At 55.6% G+C, this 13,796-nt stretch overlaps 1 protein-coding gene across 1 annotated transcript in view; it reads right to left on the reverse strand.

The window, feature by feature from the left end:
- Nucleotides 1–12,962, reverse strand: part of GALNT2 (polypeptide N-acetylgalactosaminyltransferase 2) — a 172,690-nt gene extending 159,728 nt beyond the window's left edge. Inside the window, exon 1 of the mRNA XM_065893867.1 lies at nucleotides 12,837–12,962. Coding sequence (XP_065749939.1) covers nucleotides 12,837–12,962 — 126 coding nt within the window. The remainder of the gene's footprint in view (nucleotides 1–12,836) is intronic.
- Nucleotides 12,963–13,796: the final 834 nt, after the last annotated feature.

Raw genomic sequence — 13,796 nt, forward strand, 5'->3', positions numbered from 1 at the left:
AGCAGGAAAGCTTGACTTTCAAACACCCCTCGTGCAGCGGGAAGGAGCGTTAGGTCATCAGGGATCAGGAAATCCCTCTGGGACAAGATGCCACCACAGCCTCTCCACTGGGGACCGAGAAAAACTCTTTCAGCTAAAAATTATACCTCAAGTACAAACACTTACAGCCACGTTGGATTCACTCCCCAGGGATGGGATACTTCACCTACATTCCATTTCTTTTGAAAACAGAAGAGTCACCTCTTGATGCAGACTGGCCTGGGGCCTTGCAACTCACCAAGCATAGACGGAGGACAGGCCTCGGGAGCCCTCTGCACAGGGGGCTCCTCGTGAGGCCTCATCTGCCGCTGGGGGGCCCATCTGGGTGGCCTTTTCTGCCACCCAGCCTCAGACCCACAGCTCAGACCACCCAAGAACAGCTCGGGCTGGATCCTGACATCAGCACTTTGCAATATAAAGGTTAAGGAGTGATCACCGGCCCAGGTAATCAGCACCTTCCAGGCTGAATTGGCAGCTCTGCAACAGCAAGAGAGAAACCTGCCATTCGTAAGCTGATGGTGACTCAGGACTGCAGTTCTGAGACCAGGACTGCCGCAGCCGGACTTTCTCCAGGGCCGGAGGCAGTTTGGGGAACGTTAACATTCCAGCCCGGTTAACTCACTTTGTTATACAGCAGAAACGAACACATCATTGTAAAGCAATTATACTCCAATAAAGATGTTAAAAAACACATTCCAGCCCCAGCCCTGCTACCACATGACCGGTGGAGCACGTTAAGAACCTCGGGGTCCACAGGACACTGCAGTGTGAGTGCAGAGGGCCGGGAGGAGAGGTGAATGAGCGGCAGCTCCAATCAGGTGTCTCGGAGACGGCGCTGGTGTAAATTTGCGGCACCAGGAATTTATACCTTACAGAAAACACGCATCACCGTATATCTGTCAAAAACCTCTCATTTACAAATACAATGTAAACTATGAGGCTTTCACATTAATATCCTGTTGGGGAAACAGAAAGGAATAATATATATTTATTACAGGTCTCCCACTGTGGCTTCCCAAATCATCCACAGCCCGAGCGGGTCACGTATGACAGCAGGCAAACTGCCTGCGATGTGTGAACGCACAGGCGTGTGTGTTCCGCCCTCCGGACGCCTGTCACACGAGAAGCGGTCGGCAACGTAAGAAAACATCCAACACCAAACGCTGCTGTGCGACAGGGTCTCCGGGCCGCTGAGAGGTCTGGTCAAAAGTAAGCAATCTGACAAACTACCTAAATTGCTGCTCTACCATCCAAAGGTCCACGAGAAGCAGCAATTTCCAAAGAACTTCGGTAATTCTTAAGAGAAGAAACAGTACCAAATGTAAGAATATTTTCCTGGTGATACAGCCGACAATTCAGGATCTTAGGCCACCTCTGAAGTACCCTTTTAAAAGAATCATCGCTGGATATTCCTAAATTACAGAAGGTATCGAGGCTGATGTACGTTTTTACTGACTGTGACATTTTGATTTATGAGAAATACGTATTTGGTCATTCAGATGTAACCAAATATGTATTTGTCATATGTGTATCTGGTCTTTCTCCCTGACTCTGGCTCGCGGCTCCCAAAACCCTTGGAATGTCCTGAGCAGTAAGAGCCACAGAAGCATCTTTTGTTCTACTTGGTCTCTTGTCCTCGGAGCCACAAAGGTGACACGGGTGTCTTGTTATTCACAAGCCCCTTTCCACCACTACTGGGCTTATGTCAGTGAGGTTTTTGGAAGCACCTGCGGATGAGGGCTGGTTGCCAGGGGAACCAACCGTAAACAGAAGGGTGCAACTTTCAGTCCCACCCCCTGATTTCCGGGGAGGAGAGGGGCTGGAGGTTGACTCAATCACCAATGGCCTATGACTTGATTAATCACGCCTATGGAGTGAAGCCTCTGTAAACACCCAAAAGGACGGGTTCAGAGAGCTTCCAGGTTGGGGAACCAGAACACGTCCATGTGCCACCATGCTGGACCCCAAGCACCACGAGGTACCCTCAAGCTGCTGTGTGTCTCTTCATCTGACTGTTAATCTGTATCCTTGAATATCCTTTGTAACAATTCAGAAATCTAATAAATAAACTGGTTTCCTAAGTTCTCTGAGACACGCTAGCAAACTAATCGAACCCAAGGAGGGGTTGATGGGAACCTCTGATTGATAGCCTGTTGGTCAGAAGTAGAGGTGACCACCGGCGCTTGCGAAGGGCATCTGAAGGGGCGGGGGGGGGGGGCAGTCTTGCAGGACTGAGCCCTTAACCTGTGGGACCTGATGTATCTCCGGGTGGATAGTGTCAGAACTGGCTTGAACTGCAGGACACTCAGCTGGTGTCTAAGCACTGACTGGTTGTGCAGGGGAAGCCTCCAGCCCCCACCACACACACACACACACACACACACACACACACACACACACACACATACACACACACACTGAAATTGGGAGTAGAAACCTTTCACTGACCATATTACAAAGCCTTAAATTTGCTTTTTAAAAAAATATTAGTTTTCGGGCTTCCCTGGTGGCGCGGTGGTTGGGAGTCCGCCTGCCGATGCAGGGGACGCGGGTTCGTGCCCCGGTCCGGGAGGGTCCCACATGCCGCAGAGTGGCTGGGCCCAAGAGCCGTGGCCGCTGGGCCTGCGCGTCCGGAGCCTGTGCTCCGCAACGGGAGGGGCCACGACAGTGAGAGGCCCGCATACCGCAAAAAAAAAAAAAATATTAGTGTTCTGCTGCTTTGCTAATTTAAGCTACATATATCTATAAACTTTTTTAGCTTTTTAAATAAAATTTTCTAAGTAGGCAAAAATAAAATAGCATGATGAACTCCAGATGCCCATCAGTCATTCAGCAACACACTCGGCCAATCCTGTTCCCTCATAATTCTCCCACAGGCTCGGCGTCACCCATAAATACTTCAGTTTGTATCTACTGGGTTGGCCAAAAAGTTCATTTGGGTTTTCCCGTACCATCTTACGGAAGAACCTGAAGAAACTTTTTGGCCAAGCCATACAAAAGATAAGGATTTTCAAAAACATAAGCATAAGGCCATTACTGCCACTCAATAAAATTAATAACAATGCCTTAAATTTCATCTATTATCCAGTCCCTAGTCAACTTACCCCTAATTATTATTTTTTTAGATCTTTCTCTAGTTGGTTTGGTCAGTGACTGTGAGCTCCTTAAAGGATGACGGAGCACCGTGTTCACTTCTGCAGATCCCAGCACTCAAGAGGGTAACTTGTAGCCAGAAAATGCTTAAAAACCTTTCGACACGGGTTCAGACTCACCAGCTGCTGATCTCTCAACAATAAAAACCAGGAAGTCCTTCTGCTTACATGGATTGGGAGTGAACAGATGCGAATGTACACATTTTGATGAGGCTACCATCTCCCTTTATCAAGGCCAGGGGGCCTGGAGCTGGGATCTCAGAGAGGGAAGTAACTGACACTTGAGAAGAAGAAAGACCCTAACTCACGAATTCTAAGATGCGCTTTTTTTTCACAGTTTGACATGCAATTGGGGTGCAGCTCGTGACACCTTCTGATGCCGCGGCCAGGTCTGGGCCGTGACGCACCGTCATGACCAGCACTACCTCAAACACAAAACACGCCAGCAGCAGAGTCTGTGGAATGCATGTTGGTGCCTTGGAAGAAAATCCCAGAAGCAACACTCAAGCACTAGTAATCCCAGACAGCAAATCAAGTGGGACAGAAGTGGACGGTGAATTGGGGAGCTAGGCAAAATTCCCAGAAGAGTCAAAAGGTGGCCAACCCTATAAAATGCCAAGCCATGGTGAGAGCCCAGAACCCAGGGCTCGTAGGAAATGCTGCCTCCACCAAAGAGCTTGGTGGCACAGGGGAAGGAAGACTTTGTCTCAGGAAAACAGGCACTAATATCTCTGAGGCAAAAAGCAGACACTCGAAAATTTTAAGGACCACGCTACCCGATGTATTTCATGTATATTTTCCTTTTTATCTGTGCACAAGAGGGATAAATGGAAAAATCGATGTCTAATTAAGTCTAAAAGAGCTCTTTAAATAAGTAGAAAGTAAAAACATTGATAAGAAACCACTGCGTCACAGTTCAACAGTGTTTTTTCTTTCCTAGTGATACATAAAATGATGGTTTTACAAATAATGGCATCTTAGATTTGACGAAAAAGGGTATATTCCAGACACAGGGGGACGTCAGTGATCATCCAAAGTGAGACAGGAAGATAAACAGGTGCATCACTTACTGCACAGAGGAACTGGGGGGGGGGGGGTGGAGGGAAAGGAGGAAGGGGACAAGCCTCGAAGGTCACAGAGCAAGGGTCTCGGTCAATGGGGAAGCCCTTGAGGCAGGAAGGACCAGGGCGCTGACTTGAAGGCTGCCACGCCGGGCCAGCCGGTTCCGCATCCAGGACAGTCACACACAGCCCCCCACACGAGAGTCAGTGTTAATTTACGGGCGTCGCTGAAACACAGGCCTTTACTGTGCATCAGCTTCTACGCTCCCGCAGGGTGACTCGTGTGAAGGGTGTCCCCCTTCTGGAGCAGGACCCCTTCAGGAAGAGATGTGCTCCCTTTCTGGGCCGGCCCCTGAAGCGGTGACGAAGAAACCTCGAAGGGCTCCCGAGTCTGAGGCCCTTAAAAGGACCTCTTCTCTGCAGCCACATCCACGTTCTCGCTTCTGATCCAGAAACACGTTGGACGCACGGCACACACCACACCCCAACAAGGCATCTGATGGCCCCTCACAAACGCCGGTGGCTACTATGAAAAGCAGCTGGATGCTCGCCCTTGGGAAACAGGAGGACCTGCGATTTCCCGCCGTCCCACTCCCTCAAGGGCTGTGGGCAACGAAGTCAACACGTCCGTTCTATTTCCCACAAACATCACAAATCGCAGTGCTTCACCACGACCCCATTGCCAAGAACAACCTCTCCAGAGCCCAGGGACCGGGCAGGCCCCTGACCTCCGGTTTCCTGCAGATGAGAAACCCACAAGTCCCATCACCACAGCAACTCGCCGAGACGCCATCCTAGTGGGGACCAGCGGGACTTCTCATTAAATGGTGTTGTGTGTGGAAAGCACCCTGCAAACGAGCCATGTGACTGAACGGCGTGCCTGACGGTGAACAGGGTATGGATGCTCGCCCAGTCCAGCCCGGCCCTGCAGGGATCAGCTCAGAAATCACACCACGAGACCGTTCCACAAGCACATTCCACAAAGTGAAGCAGCAAACTAACCTGCGGCACCTAAAGCAGTCCCGGGCCCCAGGTGGGAGCGGGTGGCCTGGGGGTGTGCATTCCGCGTTATTAACCAGGATGAGAACGCTCCTCGCCCAGGACTCCGTGCGGGGCAAGAATGTAAGACCCCACGTTGCCACGGGATGGAGGAAACTCCACCACTGGGAGACCAGAGGCGATAGACTCCCGGAAAGAAAAGTGGCTCATTTATTTAGCAAAGGAAACCAAGGAACACAGAGAGCACCCAACAGGCTGGACGCCCTGAAGCCGGGGGCTGCACCCAGGCAGAGTGAGCCAGGGACTCACCTGCTCTGGGTCTCGGCTGCAACCTGCTCAAGCCACCCCTCCCCACGGCGCCCATGGACCCTGCACTCACTATAACCTTCTCCTCCCCTGCTCCTGACCCCTCCCGCCGCCCCCACTCAGCCCCTTCTCATACTACGTCACTTACTACCTATGGTGTTTAGTCCAGCTGCGCCCAGGGGGAAAGCTCCCCAGGGGCCGAGATTGTGTCTCCGTTCTATTCACTGCTGCACCCCAAACACCAAGCAGTGCCTGGCACATAGTAGGTACTCGGTAATACTCATTGAAAGAACACGTGAAAGGGACCCCAGCCTGTTTGCACGTCTGCTCCTGCCAGGGGGCAGCTGAAGACTTCAGGACAGGCAGAGACCTGAGGACAAGAACACGTGAGACCTTCCACAGAGCACAGGGTTAAAACGGAGAAAGGACCCTCCCATGAGAGGATGACTGTGGGCGCATCTGCTCCAGAACGCCTTCCAGGAATGTCCCGCCACCATCAGCAGGACACGGGCACTGCCGGCGCACGGGAAGCCTGGGAAGCCAGAGCGAGCCCCATGCCCCCCGCTGGCCGCCCAGACCACCCTGGGGGTACCACCCACTAGCTCTGCAACCTTGGGAAAGTGACTGAACCTTTCTGTGCTTCAGCCTTCATCAGTAAAGTGGGAGGAATAAAAGGACCGTGATGTGGAGTCGATGAATTAGTATCTGTAAAGTATTAGGACCACGCCTGGCACATAGTGGAGGCTAATAGTGTGTTTATTAAGTGGAAACCCTTTCCAAGGGGTCCACCCCAGACCACACAGAGAGGCAGTCCGGCTCCAGGAAGACAGCAGAAAACAAAAAGAAATCACACTTAACACTGACTACGGCAGTGCTTCTTAAGTGAGGGCGACCCTGCCCGCTGGGGATACCCGGCAATGCCTGTAGATGATGTCGGTGGCTGCCACTGAGGCGGGTGGTACCCCTAGCATCCAGTGGAAGCTACTAAATGGCCACAGCGCACGGGGTTCGGCCCCCAAAACAAACATTACCCGGCTCAAAGTGTCAACCATGTGGAGGTTGAGAGGCCCTGAGCTAGAGTGACCGCTGCCCCCCCAAGCACCCTCGTCCCTGCCAAAATGCTGGTCATGATTTGGGCTCTGGGAACTCAGCGACTCTATCCCCAGCCGTCCAGGCCATTCCTCCTCCCAAAGAGTCAGCAGGCAGGACCAGGTGGCCAGCAGGAGGGGCCTGGGGGGCCGGGGCGGGCAGCCCAAGGGCAGGCTGAGCCACGGTGACCAGGCAGCCCCCGTAAGAGCCGTAGCAAGGGCCACAGGACTCCCAAAGCCGAGGAAAGCTATGTAAATGGAAGGCCAGGAGTGAGATTCAATGTGACCATGTTTGGTTTTTTCAAATCCAGCCACGATGAATCACTGCCATCTTCGTCCCAGCATGCTGAGAAATTTAATCCGTGCACAATGACACATGCTTCCCGGGCCTAAGATACCGGTCATGACTAAATGCAGAAATGCCAAGTGCCTCAGCCTGCCCCGCAGGAGGCAGATAGATGCGAGCAGGGGCCCAGACCTGCCCGCCTCGGGCAAGGGACACGGGGCGGGGGGGGGGGGGGGGCCGGTGCCCCCCAGGGGAGGACTCGTTGGCTCCTCGAGCCTATGGGGGAGGCTCTCCCGACTGGACAGATAAACGGGAACCTCCACACTGGGGGTTCACCCTTAAGCTCAAGCACGTGGCCAAAGGTCAGAGCGTCCTCACAGCAGTTAGAAAGCAAGGTCAAGTTCTACTGCGAGGGCAGGAGTGTCCACGGGAGGCTTGCACCAGTGCATTCAGCGTAACGCTCCACGGAGAAGAGCTCCTCGCCAGGCCCGGCCTGTGCCAGATCCCACCTGGGAGGTCTGCCTGTGGAAGCGCCAGGAGGTCCTCCCGAAGAAACCGCACCACAGGGCACTGCGGAGGCAAGGGCCCAAGACCACAGCACTGGAACGAGGGTCCCCGGCGGCAACACAGAGGCAAAGGTGGCCTCGAGCGGGAGGCCACCTTTCAGGTCACTCCAGTGAGATCAGGCCAACACCTGCTTTGATTCAAGCAGCATCTCTACAGGAGCCACGCTCAGCGTGTCCAAGCACCACTGTGGCACGGGCATGGAGGCCAGGTCCAGGAGGCCCTGCAGTGGGGACGGAGACCATGGAGCGGGGGTCCCAAGGGAAGATGAACAGGGCAGCCGGGGGCTGGGGGTCCCCAGAGAGTGGCGTTTATTTAACATCCGTACGGAAGGATCTCACCGTGGCATGTGTACAGCGTGCCTGTGGGTGTGTTTCCACCTGGACATCCGCCCGGCTTGTATCTCAGCATCACCCACACAAGCAGAGCTTCCAGGAGAGGGTCCATGAGGAGAAAAGTGGAAGAACCGAAAGGGGGCGTGGGCTCGGCCAGGTTTGGCTGTTTTCTCACCCCATGATTTCTGCTACGCCAGCGAGGAGACTTCACAGATTTCTCCCAGGAACACCTTGCCTCTTCCGGGATCCCGGCCAGAACCTGGGCAGTCAGCTCCTGTGCGTGCCGGGTCTCTGCCCCAGGCAGCCTCACCACGCCCCTCCTTCCACTAAGCCAACAGCCGCTGGATCTGCTGGAAGTCAGGCAGCGGGGGCATTGCCCGCTTTGAAACTCACACCTTCCCAAAGTGACTTCTCTCTCCCCAAAGATCTCAGAAACATGAATGGCAGGAACGAGAAATTATACACATGAAACTACATATGTATGTATGTGTCTCCCCGCTCACCGTCCCATTGTTTTTCTGGCCTTCTCTCAAATACCTCTTCCTCTGATCCAAACAGGGGACCTACCCCTCGCCAGGAGTTAGGGTGGGGAGAGTCACAGGGGGCCTGAAGCCTCCCGACACCACTACCGGCCCCCTGGGTGCCCCGGACTCCACCCCGAGGTCTGCCGCAGCCCAGGCAAGCTGGCCCCCTCGGTGCTGGGGGCAGGAGGCGGCAGGCTGTTCCTCACTCTCACCAGAGGGCTGGGGGAAGAGCCCATCACTTGTGCGCCGTCAGTCACAGCCGGCTTCCACCATGTGTGAGCCCCGGAGACAGCATGGCATCACTCCAGAAGAGCGAAACTTTTATTTTCTTTAGAGAAAAGTTTCTCATAGACGGCCGTTTGTCAGCTTCTCTGGCTCTGCGGTGGTTTTCCCCCAATACTGCACTCCCGACCTCAACTTCAAACTCTCCTTTCAACTGTAATTTTTTTTAACTGACTCTAGCTGGCCGGGTGCGGCCTGGGTCCCCCTTCCCAACCGCCACCCCCAGCAGACCCATTCACAGATCTGCTGATGCCCACGAAAGCGCGTGGGTGATGAGAGCCACCTCCTCTCCCACCAGGAGGGGCAAAGCTGCAGGCAGAGGGCGACTGGGTGCCCAGAGCCTGGAGGGAGTGGGCGGCAGGCCGGCCTCCCGACCGCGGGAGCCCCACTCAGGGACATGACCAGCAACACGCCCATGGTTCACAAGGCCACCAAACGACGGTGTGTCCTGCACCCACTTTCCCGCTGGCTGTCCACTGACGGGAACCCCTCTCTGACACCATGGCTGGGGACAAGAGAGCCGGCAAGACGTCCGGGTCACTTCCCAAAAAGGCAGTCCTTGATGTGAGTCGGGGTCACGCTGCCAGCCCAAACGAACCAACCAAATCGACCTGGGAGGAATGGATAAGGGATTTAAAAAGAATTCCAGGGATCAAGAAGAAGACAGTTAAGCGTCACAGTTCACTCCATTTTCAAGTAGATATTTAGGCTTTCTTCCTTTCCCCCCAAGCCCTCCAAACAGCATCTATTCTGCGCCTACTATTTGCCAACACCTCCTAGTGGCAGTTGGTCTTTGGCTACAAGAACTATCCCCACTATAAAGATGAGGAAACTGAGGGTCAGAGAGGTTCGGCAAATTAGTAAAGGTCACTAAGCAGGAAGGAGCAGAAAGCTAGTCTTAATGTCGATAAATGTATCCACACCATTCCCCTTAAGTGTCCACCGCCCAGCTCAAAAAACACCAGTGGTTCCCTGTGGTCAGTAGAAGAACCAACAAGCCAGCTTGGCATCCGAGGCCCTCTATGATTTATTCCCAAACTCCTCCAACTGTATCCTCCACGCGTACCCGCTCCAGCCAAGCGAGGCCCTCCACTGCCCCAAGAAGAGGCCCAGCCCGCTCTCCCAGAAGGCCTCCTCCAGGTCTCACCCAAAGGCCTCCAGCATCCACTCATCGAGGAAGGGCGGGGGAGTAACCGGGCCCTGGCCGTGCCCCTCGGGAATGCTCTCCCTGCCTCCCAAGGGCGTGCGGTGGGAGCACAGACAAGGGGTCCTGGGCGTCACACACTCTCTCTCAGGAGAGACCGTGCTTCACATACTGGAAAACCCTTCCCTCTCCAACCTAAAGAGCCACACTTCACCCAGAGGCAGGTTTATTTCGACAGAAATCTCTTCCTCTCTCTGCAGCTCCATCCACTGCCAACATACCAAGGCCCAGGGGAGACTTAACATGATTAAAATTTTAAAGCATTTAAGGATGCTCAAAGGAAAGGCATCCTTGAAGTGCAAATCATCGATTTAGGGGGAAAGAGTGAAATATGGGGGAGGGAAGGCTCTCTGCCAATGTAAATAAAATATAATTTCAAACCATATTATGCCATCAAATGATTGACCGCACACCCCGAACTTCAGCGCTGAGTCCTGGGTAGGGCAGCTCCCGCCCCTGTTGCGTTTATGAACTCTGCAGTGTGAGGTGAGTGGGCGCTCTAAGTTTCGCCAGACGGAGAATAAATAACCATCCTGAGGGGAGTAATTTAACAGGCAGGGTAATTTAACAGTGACAATCCCGGGCCAGGTGCTGAAGCAGCAGAAACTCTAGTCAGGCTCCCATCAGACAAACAATCCCCCAAAGCCTAATACTGAAGCCTGGTACCCTGTGAAAAAAATCAGGGCGAAGAGAAACTGGCTAAATATGGAATTAGACCCTTGACTTGAACGGTATGAAACGAGAGAAGAAATGTAAGTCCACTTACACCTAAAAAACGACAGCTAGTATTCAAATTCTGCCCTTACATGCATGCTACCGTATCTTTTTTATGTCCATACTTTACAAGCTAGAAAAATCTATATATTACCTTTTATCACGAGGATGAACTAAATTTGAAGAGACTTTCTGGTCTCTGAATCCATGGAAACAACTCAGGAGGAAGAAAGACTATGCGGCTTTATACTCTAGATTAGGAAATTCAGGACAGCAGATTCTACCGACCCCCCTCCGGAGACGGTCTCAGGGCGGTTACTTTAATACCAGGGTCAACACTACATTAACGAGTCTCCTCCAGTTTCAAAAGCTATTGCATGTACACACCTCTTCCCCAACTGACAAATCACCAATCCATGGATAATTGTTCATTTCGCACACTTTTTTCTACGAGGTCTCTGTACCTTCCTACTGCCACCAGGCCACAAGGAGTTCTCGGATTTTTTTTTTTTTTTTTTTAACTAAGGATCAAAGGGAAGACCCCTCAAGAACCATCCACCAGCTGAAGCCCACCAGGGAGAAGCCAAGCTCTCCAGATGCTAATGCCACCCTGTTGCTGTTTCCAATCACATGTGCTAATGAAAGCGGCAGACCAAGGAAAGGCAACGCTAAGCATGGCTTATGTATTCGGTTTTCTTTCACATGAAAGGCAGGAAGCTCTGCCAGGTCTCACCAGCACACCAGGCTACGTGGACCTGCGAAGGCACAGTTTACTGGGAAGCAAAGCTTTTGAAATAATTCCAGTTTAACACGGCCACGGTTTTCAAAGGGCTGCACTGCTTCCGCTGGGCGCACTGCTCTTTACCATTCAAGGATGAACGGAGACTTCATGCATGTGAACAACAGTTCCCTGGATTAAAATAGGTAAAAAAACAGGGCTAACAGCACATGTCAGCTCAGAAATAAGCTAGGCCAATTCTGCACATGGAAAGACTTTTCATTTCTGCCCCTCTCGATAAAGCAAGCCTACGAAATTTACCATGAATCTAACACCTTCAGCTAAGCATGAATGAAAGGAGGAAGGAAGGAAGGAAACCTCGGAAGCAGCTGAACCTCAGCGTTGACGTTTATGGTCTGACTTTAGGGCTAAAGTCTTTTCATCCAGTTACTCTGGCTTGCTTGTTCCAGGACACCATTCCCTGGTTCCTGCCCAACCCACGGTCCACCTCCACTAACTCAGAATTTCCTGGGTTTGCGGTGACACCAAATGTCACAGCAGAGGGGTTACACCGTGTGGAGGCCGCTTTCAAAGCCTGGTTGCCACCAAACCCCACAAACACCGCTGGCGGCAAGTGCACAGCCCAGAGCCCCGCTCTCCCAGCGGGATCGCAGGGCCCCGGCGCCCTGGGCGATCCATTTCCTCCCGAAGGCGCCCGGCCGTCCAGAGCGGCTCACGCGGGGCCCACGGCCCACCCCCTCGGCCCCCGGAGCCCGCCGGGACACACACAGCAGAGGGACCACCCCACGGAACGGGGGCGTGGGGCTGGGACAGGCGGGCGCCGGGGGCCGCGCGGGAAGGCCGGCCGAGTCGGGCGCGGGGGCCGGGAGGGGACGGTCTCGGGGTGTGGGTGGGTGGCCGGCCTCGTCCGGGGCGCAGGGGCGCGGGGGCCCTCCGCCTGCATCACCGGGGAGGTCCGTTCCGTCGAGCGCGGGGCTGGCGGCGCCCCCGTCCCCAGGGGTACCGGGCCGATACCGAGAACTGCCCACCCCTTCCCGCGGGGCGGCGACAAGGGGGAGGGGGCATTGCGGCGGCTGGTATCAAAGGGCTGAAAAGAAACTTGTACTCCTGTCTCCCCAGGTACGTGACACGTCGCAGAGGCGGCCGCCTCTCGCCCTCCCCCCCACCCGCTTTTGTGCTTCCCAACATCCCCACCCCCAAACGTCCCACCGCAGGGGACCGGGCTCCCGGCAGCCGGACGAAACTCAACTCAAATTACGTGGAGCGGAGAGCTGGGGCGGGGGGCGACAAGAGGCGTCGGCGGCCCCCGTCCCGGGGGCTGCGCCGGGTCGCCCTCTCCCGAACCAGGCGAGCGCAGAGGGGCCGGGGGCGCCCCCAGCCTCGGGGACACGGCCGAGAGACCCGGGGCGGGTGGCCGGAGCGGAGGTCCGGGCGGAGAAGGGCAGGAGGGACCAGGAACCCCCCCTCGGTGCCCCGCGGCGCGGCCGGGGCGCGTGGGCGCCGGGGGTTCCGGGGCCGGGCCGCGGGCGGGCGCCCCACTCACCTTCCTGCCGGCGCCGCCGCCCGCGCCCGCGGCCAGCGCGGAGCCGCCCCCCGAGTACATGTAGTAGGCGATGCCCAGCACCCACAGGAAGGCGAAGCAGAGGAGCATCCGCGAGCGCCGCCGCATCCTCCCGACTCGGCCGCCGGCCGCGGCCGCTGCTCGCGAGTCTGCCTGGGGCCGCGGCGGGAGCGGGCCGGGGAGGAGCGGAGGAAGGGGAAGGGCGCGGCGGCTCCTCCTCCGGCGCGGCTGGCGGCGAGGGCGGTGCGCGCCCGGCGCCCGAGCTCCGCCCCGGCCGGGAGCGCCGAGCCGCGCCCGAGCAGGAAGCGGCGGCCGCGGAGGCAGCGAGGGGGTCAGGGAGCAAAGGGCGACCAATCGGCGGCGGCTGCGGGGGCCCGGCGCGGGCGGAGGAGGGGATTACCGCGTCTCCACCGCGGCGGCGCGCCGGCCCCGCGGGGAGGGCCTCCGCCGGCCGCCGCCCCGCCAACGCCGTGAGTGACAGGTGGCCGCCGGGCGCCCGCGGGGCGCGCGCACATGTGCGCACACACACACGGGCGCCCGCACCAGGGACCGCCGGTCGCTGCTGCCGCGCGCTGCCCGGCCGGGAGCGCCACTTCCGTGGTCCTCGGTCTTTGGGACCACCCCAGCCCCCTGGCAGGCTCGCTCTTATTGGCCCACCGACCTGAGTTTTTTGGTGCAAATCCCCCTCCGGGACGCGACTGGGCTGCCGCTCGCTGCAGTTTTCTTACTAATCTTGCAGCAAAACATCCCTGGTGGGGATGGATCCCCAGGTGTCCATTTTATTTATTAATTTAGGCAGAGGTGGCGGCCTGGAGGTAGAAACCGAGAGGTGATTTTTCAGGGGAGCATGTTTCCAGGGATGTACGGAGTGCTGAATAGCAGGGTTTTCTTTTTTGTTTTTAAGTAAACACGAAATGAGGAAGAAGGAAGGCAATATATACT

This window comes from Phocoena phocoena, chromosome 16 (genome assembly GCF_963924675.1).
Source record: "Phocoena phocoena chromosome 16, mPhoPho1.1, whole genome shotgun sequence".
NCBI lineage: Eukaryota > Metazoa > Chordata > Mammalia > Artiodactyla > Phocoenidae > Phocoena > Phocoena phocoena.